Source organism: Hydractinia symbiolongicarpus, chromosome 13 (assembly GCF_029227915.1).
Source record: "Hydractinia symbiolongicarpus strain clone_291-10 chromosome 13, HSymV2.1, whole genome shotgun sequence".
Taxonomy (NCBI): Eukaryota; Metazoa; Cnidaria; class Hydrozoa; order Anthoathecata; family Hydractiniidae; genus Hydractinia; species Hydractinia symbiolongicarpus.
The window spans coordinates 20950552-20970159 of NC_079887.1; the positions used below are offsets into that span (position 1 = coordinate 20950552).

Consider the following 19608-nt stretch of genomic DNA (forward strand, 5'->3'; position numbering starts at 1 on the left):
TGAATTATATGTGAGAAACTGAATAAAAATGTTAAAACAGTGGCTGACAAACATGCCCCTTTCAAAACACATAGATTTTCTGGCCGTGTTGAGGCATGGGTCACTGATGAATTAATAATAGCCATCAAAGAAAGAGACATCTTAAAACGGAAAGCATCAAAAACAAAATCCATCATAGGCCAGAAAGCTTTCAAACAAAAAAGAAACATGGTAATAGGTCTTAAAAATTGCCTCAAAAATGAGTACTATAATGACGTTTTGCAGGACTTTCAAAAACAGCCAAAACAACTTTGGAAAACCCAAAAAAAACTGGTTCCTGATAAGTCAGGCAATACTACCTCCATAAAACGAGTAGTCCAAAACGATGGTACAGAAACTTCTCACCCAAAAGAAATTTCCAACACATTCAATTCATTTTAGTCAGTGTTAGTGTCAAACTAGCCTCTAAATTTTCTTCTGACACTACTAATGTTAATCCATCTGTTAGCGGACATGAATTTTGGTGCGCTCGTATTGAGACCAAAAGTGTCGAAAAAATAATTAGTTCACTAAAATTTAATAAAGCTACAGGCTTGGACAGAGTTTGTTCACGACTGTTAAAAGCAGGTTCGTCAGTAAGTATTTATTTATGAAGTCTTTTCAAAAAATCTTTATTTACTGGTTATGTACCTAAATGTTGGAAGACTAAAAGGGTCTCGCCTATTTTTAAAAGTGGGAATAAAACAGATCCTACTAATTATCAGCCTATTTCCATTTTGCCAATTCTTATGAAAATTTTTGAAAAGTTAGTGCATGACCAAATGTCTCATTTTATTTCTGAGCACAACTTCCTGAGTGACAGACAGTGCGATTTTATTCTTACTGAGCTCGACCAACATAACTTTGTTTGTGTTGTGCTCATTAACCTTAAAAAAGGTTTTGACACTGTTGATCATAAAATTTTTTTAAAGAGACTATGGTGTTTTGGCATCAGAGATGCTGCCTTTGACTGGTTCGAGTCCTACTTAACAGGCCGAATGCAGCTGACTCTTGTAAACAACACATGATCAGATCTGCTTCATGAAGACGTTTTTGGGGTGCCGCAGGGATCTGTGTTAGGACCCCTGCTCTTTCTTTTGTATATTGATGACTTAAAATATGTCATCAATTCAAACTACCACATTCTATATGCAGATGATACAATAATTACTTCGTCCCATAGAAACTTGGATACCCTTGTCTCCTAGCTCAAGCTAGAACTTTCGCAAGTCGACCTCTGGCTGAATAATAAGTAACCTGAAGCAAGCAAGGGTAGCTAGCTTGTGAATAATAAGTATATTGAGTCTTTTATTACGTGTACAGATGACAGCTACTGCATACTTACAGGATACACCAAAACAGCTAGGTGACATACAGATTAGGTGACAAATAAGATTAATTAGGCTAACCAAAGCAAAAAACTAATGTTAAAATATATTCGTGAAAGAAATAATGATTGATACCCTATAGCGCTAGCTAGCTAAAGACTTAAGAAACATGTTATTGGTGTAATGGCTTCACATATATAAAATAAACTCTGAGCAGGCAAATTCATTTATAATGTAGAAAGGCCAAAACTTTTGTGAAATATGTCAAAAAATTGGTTGGGGGAGAGTCCTCGATTGACTGATTACAAGCTCCAAAGCGCCACTCACTCGATCAGGGAAAAGTGCCGTACTGACATTTGATCAAATAATGCAATGGGAAGAGTGTACATTAATAACATAAATAGAAAAATACTAATTTTTTAGTTTGGTCTGTCCCATTTGATGACACAGTTTTTAAATGTGTACTTTGTCAATTGTTAGGCCTGTACCAACTTAAGACCATTTACATATACATTTGTCCAGGGTTGCACCATCAAATCAAGCTGGTCTTCAATAGATGCCTATCCCAACTGGAAATGCACCTTTTGACAGGTCGTCCCATCTCAAGCCAGTCCAAAATCTAAATATTGGACGGTGTCCATAGTTGGGTAAGAACTAACTACTACTAGCTAGCTAGCTAGCTAAGCTATAACAAACAACACAATAACTTGCTAGATCACTAGCTAGCTATACTGACTTTATCAGTCAATAAGAAATCAACATATTCATGTCCCCATTCCCATACCAATTGTCCGACATCTAAGTTGTTTTTGCCTTTATAAACAGAGATTTTCCAAGAACGGACCAGAACGGAGCACAATAAAATAGATGTTTCCAAGCATCATAAATCACCTGTTTACTATTTAAATTTTACTTCCGAGCTAGATTATTTCAATGGCTTTTCATCCATTTAATGTTGTATTAAGTGAAAGCTAATATTTTTTTCTAGCAAGTGTGGCCACATTTATTTGTTCTATTTCCGTACTTTACGTTAACCGGGAACCTTCTTTAATTTTTGCTTAAAATTATGTGGAATTTTTTTTGCCACACTTTATGCTTAAATAAATAAAATTTGAAATTTTAATTTGAAAAATGTTCAAATGCTTTTATTTTAATAATAAAGTCATAATTAACGACCGTTTATCTGGTATCCCAATTCTCGGCAAAACGTAATATTCATACGTACTATTTGCACACCTCCCAGATTTGTAAATTACAGGCCAGATTGTTAAGCAATGATCGGTAATATTATAGCAGTAAAACTAAGCACAAATCCGGTCCGTTAATTTGGCATTACACCCAACAGAGCTGCTCAATGTTGATTTTTTTATTTTATCGGAAAGCGAATGCTGCACCGTTGACAAAGCGCGTGTAAAAAGAAAACACTTTTCTCTGTTCTGCCAAAGGGTAGCTAGAGTTATACTTAAAGTTCTTACTAAGAAAAGAAAATAGAGAAATTTCGCACAATAATTTATGTATGTACTGATTCGTTTAGTTGTATCAGGAGAAAAACTATACTCGTTTAAAACGAAGAAAAAATACTCCTCTTTAACAAACCGACAACCGCTGCGTAGCTAGCTACAGATAGGTAAAATTTGGGTAAAAAAAGACGTTAGTGAAAAGATATGGGATCTATTGATGAAGAAGCAGTGCTTAAACAAAAGGTAAGTTGTTTTAAACAACACAGTGCGCACAGTGTTTTTAACCAGCTGGCTAGCTAGTTAAATGGGCTAGCTAGCTAGTAAAATTTAAATATCAGTGCAAAATTTTGTTATAAGTACAAGCATATGGATTGTTTTGTAAACACAGATAGCTATATATTTACTATCAAAATAGCTAAACATTTTTAAGCTGCTATAGCACCCAACACCATATGATAACCTATAAATTTTGTCTGGTACTTTGTAAATCTGAGTTGTTAAATGTAATGACATCTGATTCCATTACAGTCCCATCATATAGTCAAATTTCTAGCCAGAGGGAATATAACAAACAATGGTGACTTGTTGTGAGCGTTCAGTAACTTGTGTACAACTATGTAGCTTGATGACACGAGTTTGGATTTTGCATTGACATCAATACACATGCAAAGGGGGCCGAAAATTTGGTTAACCAACAGTCTGCCACATTTAGTTAAAGAAAAAATTGTACTGAATTTTTGAAATAAGAAGAAAATAGATAAGGAAAATCTACACCACTGCGTCCAAATCTTGTATTTCACCCAAAAAAATTGTGAATTAGAAACAACCATTGTTGTCCTGCCTTCCTGGTATTAGCCTTTGTTTTTGTTCACCCACCTTTAAAAATATGTAGAAATTATTGGTTTAAAATTTCCAAATCACTTTGACTGATTTGGAAATTTTACGACAAAACTTGTATTTAAATTAGGCAATGGTTTGAAAAATATTTAGAATTTTGATGCTAAAATTGTGTCTTGGATGAATTGCATATAGCTATTCAATTAAAATGGGTACTTTAAATCCAGAGTTTACTCATGTTTGAATTTTTAAACTCCAAATAGCTATGTTGTAATGTGATCTTGTGAGTTTTCTCAATTTTGGTGCTTCCCGTCTTATAAGCAGTGTATATCTCATCAAATTAATTATTATATATTTACTCACATATAAAAATTTAAAGGCCAGCACATAAAGTACTTTTATAGATTTCCTTACTCTTTCATTTGTATATAATATTTTTAATATATTATATAATAATATATTTTCACTATTGTTATACTTATGCATATAAATAAAATATGATTGGAATACTAAATTTATGAATTTTATGAATTTAGTAAATTGATCATGTTTATTTTATATTATTTCAAAATTATCAGTAAACCCCATTATTGGTATTTTAAGAATTTTGATAAATATAATAGTTCTTTTGTTTCTTAAAAAGTTGAAAATGATGAGCAGTAATTAGACGTCAACAAAGATATTACACAAGGAGTTTGCAATTAAAACTAAGTGTTTGATAAATAACTTTGTGTACCAAAAAACAAACAAAAAACTAAAGCACTAAAATAAAAGTTTCGTGGAAATAATATATATAATTTTTTTTTCTGTAATTTCTGATTTATCTGAAAAATATTTGTCTTTTATGCACTATAAATCTTTCACAGTTTAATTCTTTACTTTTTAATCTTTGTTTTGCATTAGACATCAGCTTTATTTTGTTCTCCCTTGTTAAGTTGTCAGTTTTGAAGCAGAATAAGTTTTAAACAGTTGAATAGCTAAGAGAATTGTTTTCATTTTTACCATATGGAGGTGTTGATACTGTTAGTTCAACATAACTCATATAAGACATATAAGACATTCTTGAAGCGGATAAAACTCTTATATTTGGGTATCATATACCTAGTCAAATATGGATTCTGAAGCCAAAAAAAGGTTATTGTATGATAAACTAGGACAGGTAGAATTTTTTTTATATAAATACTCTAATTAGATTTTAGACCTTCTATTTTTATACGTACACAAAATAATTATCTTCTGTGATAAGTTTATCAAGTTTTATCTTATTGTCAGAGTATATTAGTTGAAAATATTGTCTGGTCAATACATGTGCCAAAAAACGCCCATGTATAAATTTTTTTGTTTTTTACGTCAGTAGTAATATTTTCAAAAATGTAAAGACAAAATAAACATTACTTAAATTTTTTAATATTTGTGTTTATATTTCACTTTTTGAATTTCTAAAGAAGCCATTACAGGAGGCAAATGATGTTAAGTAAACATCTGTCATTTTATTAAGCCATCTTGACTTTTGTTAAGAACACTTCACTGTTATTCTGCTTGCCCCTAGATAAATTAAATACCGTATATGTCTTTCTGCTTTATACTTTTATTACGTGTACTGGACAATGTTTATGATATAAATAAATTTAATCCATTAGCTGTTTGGTTTTTATGGGTTTTTTTATAAATTGGTGAAAAGATTTGTTTTAATATTAAAGCAGAACTAACGGTTATTAACAATTTACACCTAACTGGGTTAAATTGTTCATTTAGTGTGCATTGGTTCTCAAGATTTTGTGGGTACCATGGTCACTGCCATTAAGGGTTTATCAGGATATTCTGTTACAAATATTATATAATATACTTCACATACCTCATGTATTTTGGCAAGCATGTTTTGGTATGAAGCTGCTGCTGATGTAAAAAATATCAGTAAAGAAAAATAATGTTTCTAAACCATACTTTTCATGCGTATTAAATGTATTTTAAGAATAAAAACATAAGTGATTTTTTAAAACAAAATTAATTAAATCTTTATCTTAGATTAAAGAGGTACAAAATATTCATATTTTACTTATTTAAATCATAATGTAGGAGGACCTTCAGCCAAAATCTATTGCACTTCTGTCATTTAACATCACAAATCCACAAAATATAAGAATTTTGTGTGATGGCTGTCAGCAAAGTTTGCACTTTTAGGGATTGCAATTTGAACATCAGGTGAAATAAAAAAACATGTATTCCATTTAGTTTTCTTTAATTCTCATTTTCATTATTTTTTTTAATTAATTCTCCTTTACAAAAGTCCCTAGGACTATTATTTATAAATAATACTAATCTTTTACTTGCATACAATTTTTTTTTTCAAACAAATTAAAATGTATTTCCTGTTCATACTGTGATATCACCAATAGAAAAGTTATTTTTTTAAACTTAGACATTGTTTGGCAAACAAATACAAAAAATCATTTACCTTAATGTTGTTAGGATTAATTATTATTAATATTGTGGTAAGTAGAGTTGATTTTACAGCCTCTTCAAAATAATATTTATAGCATGGAAACAATTTAAATCTGTTTCCCTTTGTTAGATGTATATAAGTAAGTAAGTCTAATAAGTAACAAGAAGTTCTTAATGAATTGAAAATATATTTTCGGTTGTGATTGTTTACTTTAAACAAAAGTTATACCAACACATAATAAATATGAATGAACAGGACCCTTTTTTAAATAATAAGTAAATTTGAAATAATTTACTAAGTTTAGTTCTTAATATGTTCCACTTAACTGTGTTAATTGCAGACATGCTTGTTACAGCTGACTTTCTACTTAATAAGCCATTATATCTCAATATTGCATGTTTTTATGCACAAATTCTATACATCCTTTCGAATACAACAGTATTATGTAAGAAGTAATGAATGAGCACATGTTTATTAGTAAATTGGAAACACTTTTATCTTGTGTTTCTGAAATTGAATCATCTGTGCATCGATTGGACAGTAAATTTTTTTACATTGAATCAAAAATTGATTTTTTAGAAGCTATGATTACTTACCAACAAAGCGAGGTAAATGATTTAAAGTTCTTTAAGATATATTCCTAGAAAAAACAAAGTCCAACAAAATTCTCAATTTTCGATAATGATTAAAATTTGATCAGGCTGAGAGAAGTTTGCGTTATTAAAACTTTGCATTTAACAATACACTTTTGTTTTTGCATGACTTGTGTTTATGCTTGATTGCCTTAATAATACTAAGACTTGTATATTAATTTTTGCATTTTTCCTGGATTTTGATTAAATATCTGCTAATAAGTCACAAAAAGTCAAGGATTCATAATTTTTTTAACCCATTGTGAATAAGAGTGCAATCTTATTTCCTAAATGGAAAAATATTTTGCTGCCACTGAAGCTGTAACAAAGAACACACAATTTGTCCAAATTTAGCTGACTTTTTTTTCTTTCGTATATGTGATTCAAAAATGGATGTTCCAAATGCTCCATTTATTGTTTCTTTGATAATTAGGACAGTCGTATCTAAAAGAATTCCTTAAGGAGTATTCCACTTAAGCGCAGCACTTAAAACACATATCCTACTACTTAGAGTCAAAGCGTTCCGGTCCTGAAAACCCATTCCTTTGTATGTTGATGAAACCATTGCAATAACGAACCATTTTGTATAATTTGCCATAATTAAAAGTCCTAAGCAAAAGTAGGCAGTAATAGAAGGGGTGCTGCTTTTGCTAAAGTCCATCACCGGCATATATTAAAAATAAATTTTCTTTTTGTTGGAATTGAATCTGGTTTAAAACAAAATATGGCTATTTTAATAGAGATGTAAATGTTACCAAAGAAAAGGTGTACTAGGGATCATTAAGTGTAGTCTCCTACAAACCAGCATAATGTGTTTGGGGGAAAGTTAGTGGTTCAATCGATTCTATCTGAATTTTGGGTGGCAGAATTTTGGTTGATAAAACATATCGAAAACATTGAAAGAGGACTGGTGATCGGATTCAAAAGCAACAAACAATTCAATAAATTAGGAGTGTTATTGCCCAAGTAGTTGTATGTTGTTTGCTTCCGCAAAATTTGTTATGTGTAGCAGGCCTTATTATTGACAACGGGTGAGAAGGAAGAGAAAAAAGGTTTTTCTGAAAATATTTATGAAAAGTAAATCATTTTACTAACATTTCTAACATCAGGTCGCACACCCACCTCACCCAAAAACATTATTATTGTTTTCCTGAAATGATTTTTCGTTTTATGATTTCAAAATCAGAAGAAATATTGAAAATATTTTTATTTTTACAAAAACAATATATTTATTCTGTCCTCCCACATAGTGTCGAAAAGCTTCCCCCAATCGTAGCACTCCCTCCCCCCTTATCCTAAAATGAATAAAATAATAATCTTTTTATAACGTACATTAATTTATAAAGAAAAGTTTTCCCTGAATATTATTTAACATCCTTAAAAATTTTGGACCCTGTTTTAACCAATTAGAGGAAAATTTTTTCTGCATAATACGTTTTCTTTACTGTAACATTGCAATAAATTAGCTGATCAAAATGTTTAAAACCACTCCAGTATAAACAAAGATGTGTATTGGACCTATATAAATCACATTCTGTTTATAGACTTGAGTTACTAATATTTTCAAATACAGCCTTATTTTTTCTGATATTCCAAAGCTCTATGCTGGATGGAAGGGAAACTTCAGACTTTGAACACTTGTTAAAAGCTTTGGAAGTTACTATGTTTTTCTAATTTCTTTTTTACGACAAAAACAAAATGAAGCCATGTCTTACAAGCATTCAAAGGCCATTCCGCAGCCATTTAAAATTGACACACACATGCTCTGACATGTGTTGGCTTTATCTTTGTTAATATTATTCTTGTGAAGAAATCATCAGAACAAGGTTGGTGAGTGGTTTTAGTTTTACCAACATCATATAAATTGCATCCATTTGACTAAAATTAAAATAAAGGTTGGTAACAAAGTTTAAAGAGTTCCTAACCCAAGGAAGCTATTAACCTAGATAACATTCTGTAATTGATGTTGCATCCTGTGTTGTGAATATTCCGTGTTTAATAATAACACTGAAACATTTACCAACATTTTCTAACACAAAAAGTTAAACTAAGTGGGGGAGTTGACTTTTAAATTCAGTTAGTTCATATAAATGAACCTCACTTAAGTGTTTTTATCATTAAATGGTGGAAAATAGTGTAGTGTTGACATTACAGAAACAGGTTAATTGGGCTTATATATTTTTTAAACAAAAAACGAAATCAGCAACAACTACAACAAAAACTAAGTATGTAAACATCACCCTGTATTGTTTAAAATTATTTTTGCTAGTGAACTTGTCACAGGTGGTAGCATGATATCAGACTGTCAACACTGTTTGTGATTTTTAATTAGGAGCATAAAAATAAAGATGAAGAAGCCGTTTACTGATTCTGATATTACACGTTGATAGTGCAGAAGACAACTTATCGAATAAAATCATTAAACTGTTTCTGTAACATATTTTGAGGTAAAGATGAAGTAAGGGAGAGAATGCAGCTAGTTACTCTATCAATTTTACTGCTGACAATTTCTCAAATATGAATGCGTCTTTACAAACAATTTTCTTGTCACGTGAAGAACAAGAAAAATAATAAAAACTGTTTAGAATGCTTTTTAAAATAAGAAATAAACTTGAATTCAACTTTTTCAAATTATGATTTATTTTACCTCGACTTCAACTGGGTCAATAAACAAAACAAAACAAGTTTTAAGCATAGAAAATTTTGGTTGTTTCTGTCTCAACCAAATGTTTTGTGACAACTGCTAAATGAATGATGATGGTAAAGTTCCCAAATTTTCTATGTTTAATGTTTTCTACGTTTTATCCATATATAGCCAATAAAAGTATTACTTTAGGAAATGACTGTTTATCTTATGTCAGTTATGAACTTCCTTAAAGACTTGTTATATTCTCCCCCTGATAATTAATTTCATTAACATGAAACAGTTATTGAATGCTTTTTTTGCAGGGGGTATGCTTGTCTAATTGTGATAATTCAGGAAATAGGTTTTCATGTTGTTAAAATGTTTTGTAAAAGTTGTATTTAGAGTTTATCATGTCTGAGCATAGTACACATCTCATAGAAGTTTTTGTTAATGCTTGATGTAGTAGTTAGCAAAAAAGTTTTATGTGACAGATTTAACTTTATATAACTTTGGTCTATATTTGCCTTGTTTACACAAGTTTTTACTACCATTATGGTTATGAAGGTGGGGCAATTTGAAAAATTCCTGTCTGGCATCTTCATCCAACATGTTTTGGTATAAAAGTTTATTTTATTTTCCTTTCAGTTGGAAGAAACTGAAGATCTTGAGGAACGACGTGAAATTCGAAGACAGATTCGAGAACTACGAAATAAAAAATTTGACGAGGAGTTAAAAAAGATATCGTCTGGTGAAATAAAATCCTCGTCAATAACAAATGGACTCTCAACTAGAAAATCAATAAAAAAAACTGAAAGTATCGAAGAATCAGGTGATCCATATGGTTTACTGGTGTACACCACTGAAGATGCACTGCAAGATTTGGTTAGTATTGTTTTTGTGTTGATTTAAATATTCACCATTCTCTAACTTGCTTTTCTTTTTGTTTTAATAATTCCACAGGGTTATAGAGTAGTTTGTTTCTTGCAATGAATGAAATGTATTAAATATTGATGTAACAGCAACATGGTGATGTGCATACTTTCAGTTGCGATATTTTTACATTGTGGTTTTATGTTTATCCGATACTAATTAATGATGAGCCAATTAGCCCCTAACGTTCAAAATTAGCTGAACAAGGCTCATTAACATAATTATTAATGACATTTTTCTGCTAATTAGTTATTCAATTGAATGATTTTTTACAGGATGTGTTTAATTTCTTTCTGCTTCCTTACTTTGATTATTTTCAAGAAAATAATTTTCCTGGTTTAATAGTTAAAATTTCCTCAGTGCAAAATAATTATGGCATTAGACTATGTTAATTACTTTCGAGTAATTAATCCTATAAGATAATTTGAGTGTATTGACATGATATGGATCAGAAAATTTTTCAGATATATTTCAGATTATTTTGGTCCTATTTCAGGTTTTTTTCTACCAATAATAAAAATGTCCTTAAGACAAGATTGTATTCGTATGAGTTCCTTATTTTTAAAACAGTCAAAGAATTTACGCAAAGAAAGTGACGGCTAATATAAAAAAATACTTATTTGGTTCAAACCTTTAATTACAGCCTCTCTGGCAGAAGTAATAACTGGAGAAACAAGACCTTTATCATTTGAAATCCTTGAACCAAAATATATCGAAATCAAATTAATTTTAAGACTTTTTCCTTCTATCATAGTAATGAGAGAATTTTAACATTTTTGAAATGTAAAAATTTGACCGTGTTGTAATGCTTGTTCCTGTGCCTATTTGTGTTTAGTCTTATCCCCAAACACAAAATAGGTTTTTGGAATAAGATTTGTAAAAATTTGTGCACTTTTAATTTATGGACAGTTCAATCTTAACATTAGGATTTGGACTTTAAAAAAGTAAATTATTATTTTGACTTTTAAAGAAATGGTTTACCGTGTCAGTCTAGGCAAATTTATATTTGCATTTCACGAATACAAAAAGAAAAAATTCAAATTTTGCTAATGTGTTGGAAACTTTCAATTCAAATAAATTTGCATATTTGATAAGAACAAATGTATTGATGGTCAGCCGTTGGGCAAAGGTTAATAACACGATAACAATCTTGTTGACAGATATAAATTTTGTTAACTTATTAATGATCAACAAATTAATGTTCGTGTTTTCTGTGTCTTTATTAACATGTATTAACCATAAACGTGTCCTTTAGACACACAGACATACCATAAATTATTTAACTTAACTAGCCAATGTCTTGCTGTATTTTCTCATAATCTAACGAAGAACATCACTGTTTTTACAGCTAAACGAAACACCGTTTACAGAAACCGATAAAAGACGAAAAATAAGAGCTCGTATGAGAGAAATTCGAAACGCTAAATTTGGTAAGAAAACATTTCTTAACTTTTGTTTGCTGTAACTTTTGTCTATGATTGTTTTTGAAACTTCAATAATTAATTTATAACATCTCAATTCACTAAAGCTATAACTGAATTTACTTGTTCCTCTTTTGTATTTCGCACGAATTAATCCCAGCGACATTGTTGTTTTATACCGAGTGGAACTATAAATCCAAGTAAGCGCGATATAGAAAAAAAGCTATTGGCAAAAGTTTATACTTAGAAAAAATCCTATTGACCTTTCCGAAATTTCCGGAGGTGTGACAGATTAAATAAAGCGCCAATTGAACTATTTTAAACATTATTTTTTTTAAAAATTAAACGATAGAATCTTTTTTAAAAGTTTTTTATTCGCAAAAATTGCCAAAATTTAACAAGTTGTACCGTTTCTAAACGTTTATTAGTACCTACCCAAGCACAATTCTCTCTCTTAATTCTTCACAGAAATGTTGTGTCAATTTTAGATGACGCAGTTACAACAACAACTAAAACAAGTCGGACTAAGCCACCTGAGCCAGTAAAACAACCTTCTCCAGAACCTGTTCGTGAGCCATCACCTGAACCTGTGAGAGAACCAACACCAGAACCAGAACGCGAACCAACACCTGAGCCAGAACGCGAACCAACTCCGGAACCAGAACGCGAACCAACGCCTGAGCCAGAACGCGAACCTACTCCTGAACCAGAACGCGAACCTACGCCGGAGCCAAAACGTGAACCAACCCCAGAGCCAGAACGTGAACCAACGCCTGAACTGGAGCAAGAGCCATCACCAGAACCCACAAGAGAGTCGAGCCCAGAACCAGAAAGATACTCGTCCCCGGAGCCAGAAAGAGAGCCATCACCAGAACCCGAAAAAGAACCATCACCCGAACCCGAAAGAGAACCTTCACCTGCAGCCGAAAGGAGCTCGAAGAGAACAAATGAGCCTGATTACAGTGACGAAGAAGAAGATAATTTTGAAGAAGATGAAGAAGATGAAGATGGAGTTTCTGATGAAATATACTCAGACGAGGAAGAGGAAGAAGACCGAACATCAGGACAGGTAACTAAGACACCACCTGCTCATGTTGTTGAAGCTGTGTTAGCTACTCCTGAACCAGGAATAAAAAGTGGGCGTGATTTCAAAGAAAAACTAAAAAAAACAGACCGAACACCTGTGAATTTAGAACGCACTGCAAAGGGAGGCGAACAAGTAGATTTTCGCCATTCTTTAAAAAACAAATCCAAAATGCCAGCAGTAAATTTAGAAAGAAAGCCTGTAGGTCCCGAGCAGGTTGATTTCAGGACAGCTCTTGCACGAAAGGTTGATACACCAGTGAAAAAAGAAATTGGTGGTGGTGAACAAGTTGATTTTAGAACTGCGTTAAAGAAGAAAGTTGAAAAGCCTGTGTTCGATAAACCAGCACAAAGTGCAGCACAAGTTGATTTTCGATCAAAATTAGGCAGGAAAGTACAAACCAAGACACTAGCAGATAAAAACATAACTGTAGAACAAAAAGATTTTCGTGTTGTGTTAGGGAAGTCACCAGCCAGCAAACCATCACCAAAACCTACACCAAAAGCTGGAGAACAGAAAGACTTTAGGACTGTTTTAAAAAAGCAAGAGTTAAATAAAGCAAATGATAAACCAAAGAAGCATTTTGATCGCGAGGAAGATGATGATGATGATGTTGTTGACAGTCAAAAAAAAGATGATGAGAAGGAAGATGAGGACGAAAAAGAATCGGTATCTGATACAGACGAAAAAACAGGGGAGGAAGAAGAAGAAGAACGAGTAGAAGAAGTGGGGGAGAAAAAAGTAGATGCTGAGTCTGTTTCAGAACCAGAAGTGGAACCGGAACCCGAAGTTGAATCAGAACCCGAAGTTGAACCGGAGCCTGAACCAAAACCTGAACCGGTTAAAACCAAACCACGTTCCACATCAGGACGAAGACGTATTGTTGAAAAAGACGAGGATAAGACAGACTCTACAAAGTCAGAACCTAGGTCGCGATCTAGAAGAAAGGTTGTCCAGGAGGAAGAACCTGAACCTCAAAAACCTACTGAAAAAGTATCAGCCAAGCCTGCTAAAAAGGTCCCTCCACCACCACCCAAGAAAAAAACTGTTGTGCCTCCGCCGAAAAAAGCGGAACCGCCAAAAGAGGAATCACCCAGTGAGGAATCGGAACCTGTGGTGGAGGAGAAAAAAGAGGTATCCAAAGAAGTTAAAATTACGAGTAAAGTTTCGAGTGAAAACGATGATGATGAAGAAGAAGTCGAGGGTACTGTACGAAATAGACATAACGCTAAAACTGTAAAACCTCCTCCGCCAAAACCGAAACAAAAAACACGTCGTGTCGTCAAGACTGAAGAATCCGATGACGCCGAAAAGAAGACGGAAGAAGTTGCTGAAGAAAAACCTAAACAGACAGCACGTCGGGTCGTGAAGACTGAGGAAGAGTCGGTCGACGCTGAAAAGAAGACGGAAGAAACTGAGAAGGTTGAGAAGAAGGATGAAGAAGTGAAAGAAAAACCGAGTAGAACTAAATCACAAAATGAAGAAAAAGAAGAGAAACCAGCAAGACGAAGAGTTCGAAGAGTTGAAGAAGACAAAGAAAGCAAAGAGACCACTCCTAGATCGAGGAGAACAGCTGAAGCTAAAGATAACAAAGAGGAGAAACCATCGAGAGTGGCAGCAAGATCAAGGCGCGAACAAGACACAAAATCAACCGATGAAAAAACAACTACCACAAGAACTTCCAGAGTAAAGAAAACAGAAGAACCGTAAGTAGTTAAAATTATTTGTTTATTTTCTGCATTATAATTTCCTTAGAGATTTATTTGTTTTTATTATTACATCATGAAAATATCGAAGAAACTCCAAAATCAGGAAAAAGGAATATTTTGCAAAATCCTTCTTGTGACTTAAGTTTTCATGAAATGAAAAAAAATATTGTGTCGTATTACTGGGACATTTATGTTGTGTCAAAAACTATGTCATGATTTTTTTAATGCTAAGTGACGTAACGTTTATGTAGCATGATTAAATTAGATAAGCTAATCAAAATCTTATTTAAGCAACCTTTTTATTTTTCCGATCATTGCAAAGATTGTCGTTCGTCAAGTAACGTCAAAATATTTTTCCCCTTTTTTTTCGCAATTTGTCATTGATTAAAAAACGGTTAGTTTCTGCAAAAAATAAATATGTTTTTACTATTATACAGGACTATAATCAGCATATCTATCTCTCTCGTCAGAACAATCAAGCTTGTCCATTTTATTGATCAAATTTTAAGTTTTGTTAATTGCATGCAGGTTAAAATTTTAAATATTTTGGAGATTTATAATTTCGCCTTTAATTTCAAAATCATAACCTCGCAAGAACTGCACAAAACTACTACTAAGCTCTCTCCAACAGGAAATTTATTTTAGTTCTGTTTTAACAACAGTTTGACTCTGCATGTTTAACTATTTTTAAAAGTTTTTTAATTTTTAAATCGCGCCTTGTTTTCAACTGAACATCATTTATATCATGTTATCAAAGCGTTTTAATCTGTTAATGCGCTTTACATTGTTTGCTAGTGTAGAGGACATAATTATCTTCGAATAAACAGATGGTGCCTGCTTGTTTAGTAACATAAATTTTTTTAACGCCGAGATCAAAAATCATTTTAAAAATCTCGCGATGTCTTATTTAAGGTAAATGTTTTGTTTGTTTTATCACAAGGAGGAAAGTAATTTTTAAACATTTGTTTTTATTATGTGAGGTGCACTTTTTTACTCGCATGATATCTTTCCATTTTTTTTTATTTATTTTTTTGATGGGAGGGTCACCCGTAAAGCAGCTGTTTTACGAGAAAGGTCTTTGTGATGTATTTTTTTGACTGACTTTCGAATATAGGTTGTGTTTTTCCTTATACAGTATTGTGTATACAATGAAGTGAGAAATTGTGTATATAGTAGTCATCTCTATCTGAAACTTGCAAGATGCCAACGAATTACTTGTATTACTGATATTTTCGTTTTATTTCAATTCAGAGAATCCAAACCAGAAGCAACGCGCTCATCGCGCGTCACAGGCGCTCCAGCTAAAAAACCTGTCCAATCAAAGACGATGGGACGAATAAAATTTGCCAGTGACGACGAGGAAGAAAAAGCACCTGAAGAAACAACAAAGGCCGAATCCGAAGAAGAACCTGCAAAACCAGCAGAGACGGTCGTTTTTAATCAAGTCAACGGCGACGCTAACGACAACGGTGATGACGGCAAATCTAGTCGTAGAGCCAGTAGAAGATGTACGTATAAAATGAGTAGCCGGTTAGAAGTTTCAAAGTTTCACGCTTACCTTGTTTCTATTTTATACTTCAAATTATTTTTTTATTTTAGCTCGTAAAGCAAAGGAGGAAGAACCGGTTGAAGTATCTGCAGATTTGCTTGCAGAAATTAACAGACCAAAAGAAGAACCGAAAAAAGTTGTAATACCACCTAAAAAAACTCCTGATAGACCAAAAGTTCAACTAACCGGCAAGGCTGCTGAACGCGCGGCTGAGAGGGAGAAAGAAAGACTGAAGCGAGAAAAAGAAAGAGAAGAGAGGGCAGCTGCTAGAGCTAAGGAACGGGAGGAGGCAGCTAGAAAGAGAAAAGGTTTGTGCCAGCCTTAATGTAGAAAAGGAAGATAAGTTTATTAGGGTTTCGTTAGTAAATGATATGATTCCATTTCTCAAAAATCGTTTGAAGCGTGTCTGCTTTACGCACTTACCACTTGAATGATCAAAGTTATAAAATTGGCTTTATTGCAGAACAAAAAGAAGCACACGAGAAGAAAATGGCGGAAATGAGAAAAGGAAGAACTGTGACCGATCGTCAAAAAGTTGCAGCCTCTCGCGCCAACAGAAACGCATTTAAAGAAAAACTAGAATCTAACGCAGAAGTGTGAGTATTTTTTAGGATTACCTTTACACTAACGCGGAAACGTGGGTACTTTTAAGGCTACATTTATACGATCGCAGAAATGTAAGACAGTTTAGCATTTGCAGTCGTCGCTGCTTGGAACGACGTTTATTAAAACATATCACACCTCGACTTGTTAAACGATTACAAAATGTTTTGTTTTATAGTGATCCTAATGCAAAAAAGACAAATCTGGTTCAAAACACAAACGTTTCCAAACTGCTATCTTGGACACAGCAGCAAACACTAGGGTATAGAGTGAGTGACGTTTTAGTTTGAACCTTAACTTAGCGTATCACATGATGTCCACTTTATCAATCGTTAGTATTGAGTGGACACCCTGTTATCATTAGAGTTATCCAAGCCGTACAAGGAGTATGACCGTTGTTCAATCATCAGTTGAGTTGAGTTGCGAACGGTTACAAAGTATATGCGCGCGCATCCTGACAGGCAGGAAAAGAAGAGTGACGATAGGCCAATTTGGCTATTTACGCTAATTTATAGATTTGTAGAAATACAAAATTTAAAATGCTATTATCTCCTCTGTTTAAGAGCAAACTTTACCAGTGTTAGTGTTAGTGTCTTTTTTCGCCTAATATCTTCGATTATTGCAGTCTGTTGTCCTTGATGTGAAATCAAAACATTACGGCACGTCGCAACACATCTATTTTCATACCACTAAGCAGAGAAACGATTCACATTATCCATTTTGACTCAGGGAATTTAAAACTGTCACCTTTAACCTTCTAGCACGTGAAACTTTGTGGTTTTGAACACTAACTTTAATACCAAAAAGTTCGTAATATTTAGGAAAAATAATAAAGTTGCCAAGATTGGGAAATATACCTTATTTTATGTAAACAATTTCTGTTGTATGTTAGTTGTTACTCAAATTATATTCTGAACTTTTTTTATATTGCAGGGTGTAAATATCGAAAACTTTAGTGAGAGTTGGTCAGACGGACTTGCTTTTGCGGCACTGATACATAGTTTTTGTCCCGAAGATATTCCCTATGACGAATTAAGCAAAGACACTAAAAGACGAAATTTCCAACTTGCCTTTGATATTGCTAGGTGAGAAAGTTTGCCTTTTTTTATTTTATTATATCTCTCGGAAACATCAAGGCTAATTTTTTATCGTTTTTAGGGAGGAGGGTGTTTTGGATCTGCTGGATGTTGAAGACATGGTTCGTATGCGCTCACCTGATCCTAAATCTATTATAACTTATCTACACAGTATTTACAGCGTGTTTGTAGATTAAATAAATAAGCGTGTAGAAACCACTCTAACTGTGCATAGAACGAGTTCGTCATTTTCACCATGTGGGCATTTTGTAAATTCGAACATATTTGTTTTGAAAGAAACGCTTTTCATTTTTTTTTTTGGATATCTATGCATGATTTGTAAAACAATGAAACAATCAGATTTTCTTTTAAATTGACTAAGTTAAAAAATTTGTCATGATTTTTTTGTTGCTGTTGATGAATATTTATTCTGTTTTGTTATGTTTGTGTGTTTTTGTTTGTTTGTGTTTTTTGTTTGTTTGTTTTTGTTTGTGTTTTTACACACGAGTTAATATTTTTATACTTGTTTTCTATGTCAGTTTGTACATCGATGTTTAGAAAATCCTGATTCCTTCTCAGGCGATCTTTTAAACCAACCAATTACGGTTATTGTCGTCGACGGGGGTATGCTATTAGCTAGTTGTTTTCAATTGCACTTACACTCTCCATTTTGTTGCTTGTTTTCAGAAAAGCACGGACGGTGGAGAGACATAATAGAGAAACGGGGGAGGCTTAATTTATTGAAACGAATTTATATTTTTGATTAACTTTTTTAAGCGTAAAATTTTGCTGTTTTTCTGTGCGACTTTTTTTATAAATATGATTTAGTGTGTTTTATGAATAGTTTGATAGCGATTAGTGGTATGTTAAACCATGGACGTCAGGGGTTAAATTTCTTCAATGTTATAGTTTATAATCTATCTCGACGTTGCCATGGTTTCCACCATTAATTCCTGACAACCTGGTTTCTTTGTGCAAAGGAGCTTTTAACATGTATAAAACTTATTCGGCAAATCTAATAAACATTCTGTATAGTTAATATTCGTCTGTCCCCAACCTCGTTTCCAGATATCAGAGGTTTTTTTAGGAAAACCGTGCTTCGCCATACGTCCTGAGATTAAGTTTGCGCACCTATTTTGGTTTAGTTTAAAGATCAGAGTAAGCAGTGAAATTTTTGCGCTGCTTAATCTAGTAAAGACAAAACAAAGAAGCACTACACACTAGCTCGAAATTGAAACACGATAATTTACCCTTCAGTAGTCAAACTTATCCCCGAGACTTAAGTCGTTCTTGATATCTTGTGATAACTTCAAACGCTATTTCGAAACTCCCTTAAGTATTAATCAATACGTTATATTTCGCGAAATATCTTGAAAGAGCCATTCGCTAAAGTTTTTTCTTTTTCTTTTGCGATTTTTTTGACTTAAAAAAAGTCTCTTCCTAAAGCACAACTATAAAAAATATTTCATTAACAGTCCAACATTCCACAAAATTTAGATTTTCGTGGAATAAATCAATCAATGAAAAATTACATGTTCACTATAAATCGTAATGAAAAATTATTCGCTTAAAATATAGTATGAAATATTGTTTTTTATTTACTTTTTCTAAAAGGGAAACTTAAAACTACCGCTCTCCTCCCTTGCTGATACGGATAACTTAACCCCCGTTTTTTCAAACCGCAATTAAATTCGTTGAAACATGAAACACCCTTGTTCATGGAAATGTTGAGTTCATAGAATCTGTAAAATAATTAGAAATGTAGGAATTAACGTGTAGTGTGTTAATAAAAAAATTCAGTGTGAAATAAATTCAAAAGATTTAAGTTAAAAACCCGCGTCAATCATCGTGTGGTTCAACATCGATTTTTTTCTCTCCTTACACGATCTCGT

At 32.8% G+C, this 19608-nt stretch overlaps 1 protein-coding gene across 2 annotated transcripts; it reads left to right on the forward strand.

Annotated features, from left to right (window-relative positions):
- Positions 1-2677: 2677 nt before the first annotated feature.
- LOC130624240 (cell surface glycoprotein 1-like) lies at positions 2678-18750 on the forward strand. 2 transcript variants are annotated; one of them, XM_057439812.1, is made up of 11 exons: positions 2678-2792; positions 2881-3049; positions 9990-10226; positions 11623-11704; positions 12184-14485; positions 15740-15996; positions 16088-16345; positions 16501-16633; positions 16819-16909; positions 17574-17725; positions 17799-18750. In XM_057439812.1, the coding sequence occupies exons 2-11, from the start codon at positions 3011-3013 to the stop codon at positions 17911-17913; spliced, it is 3666 nt and encodes a 1221-aa protein (XP_057295795.1). In that variant the 5' UTR covers positions 2678-2792; positions 2881-3010; the 3' UTR covers positions 17914-18750. The 2 variants fall into 2 exon arrangements, with proteins under 2 accessions (XP_057295795.1, XP_057295796.1); XM_057439813.1 differs by lacking the exons at positions 2678-2792; positions 2881-3049 and adding an exon at positions 9773-9908.
- The last annotated feature ends 858 nt before the right edge of the window (positions 18751-19608 follow it).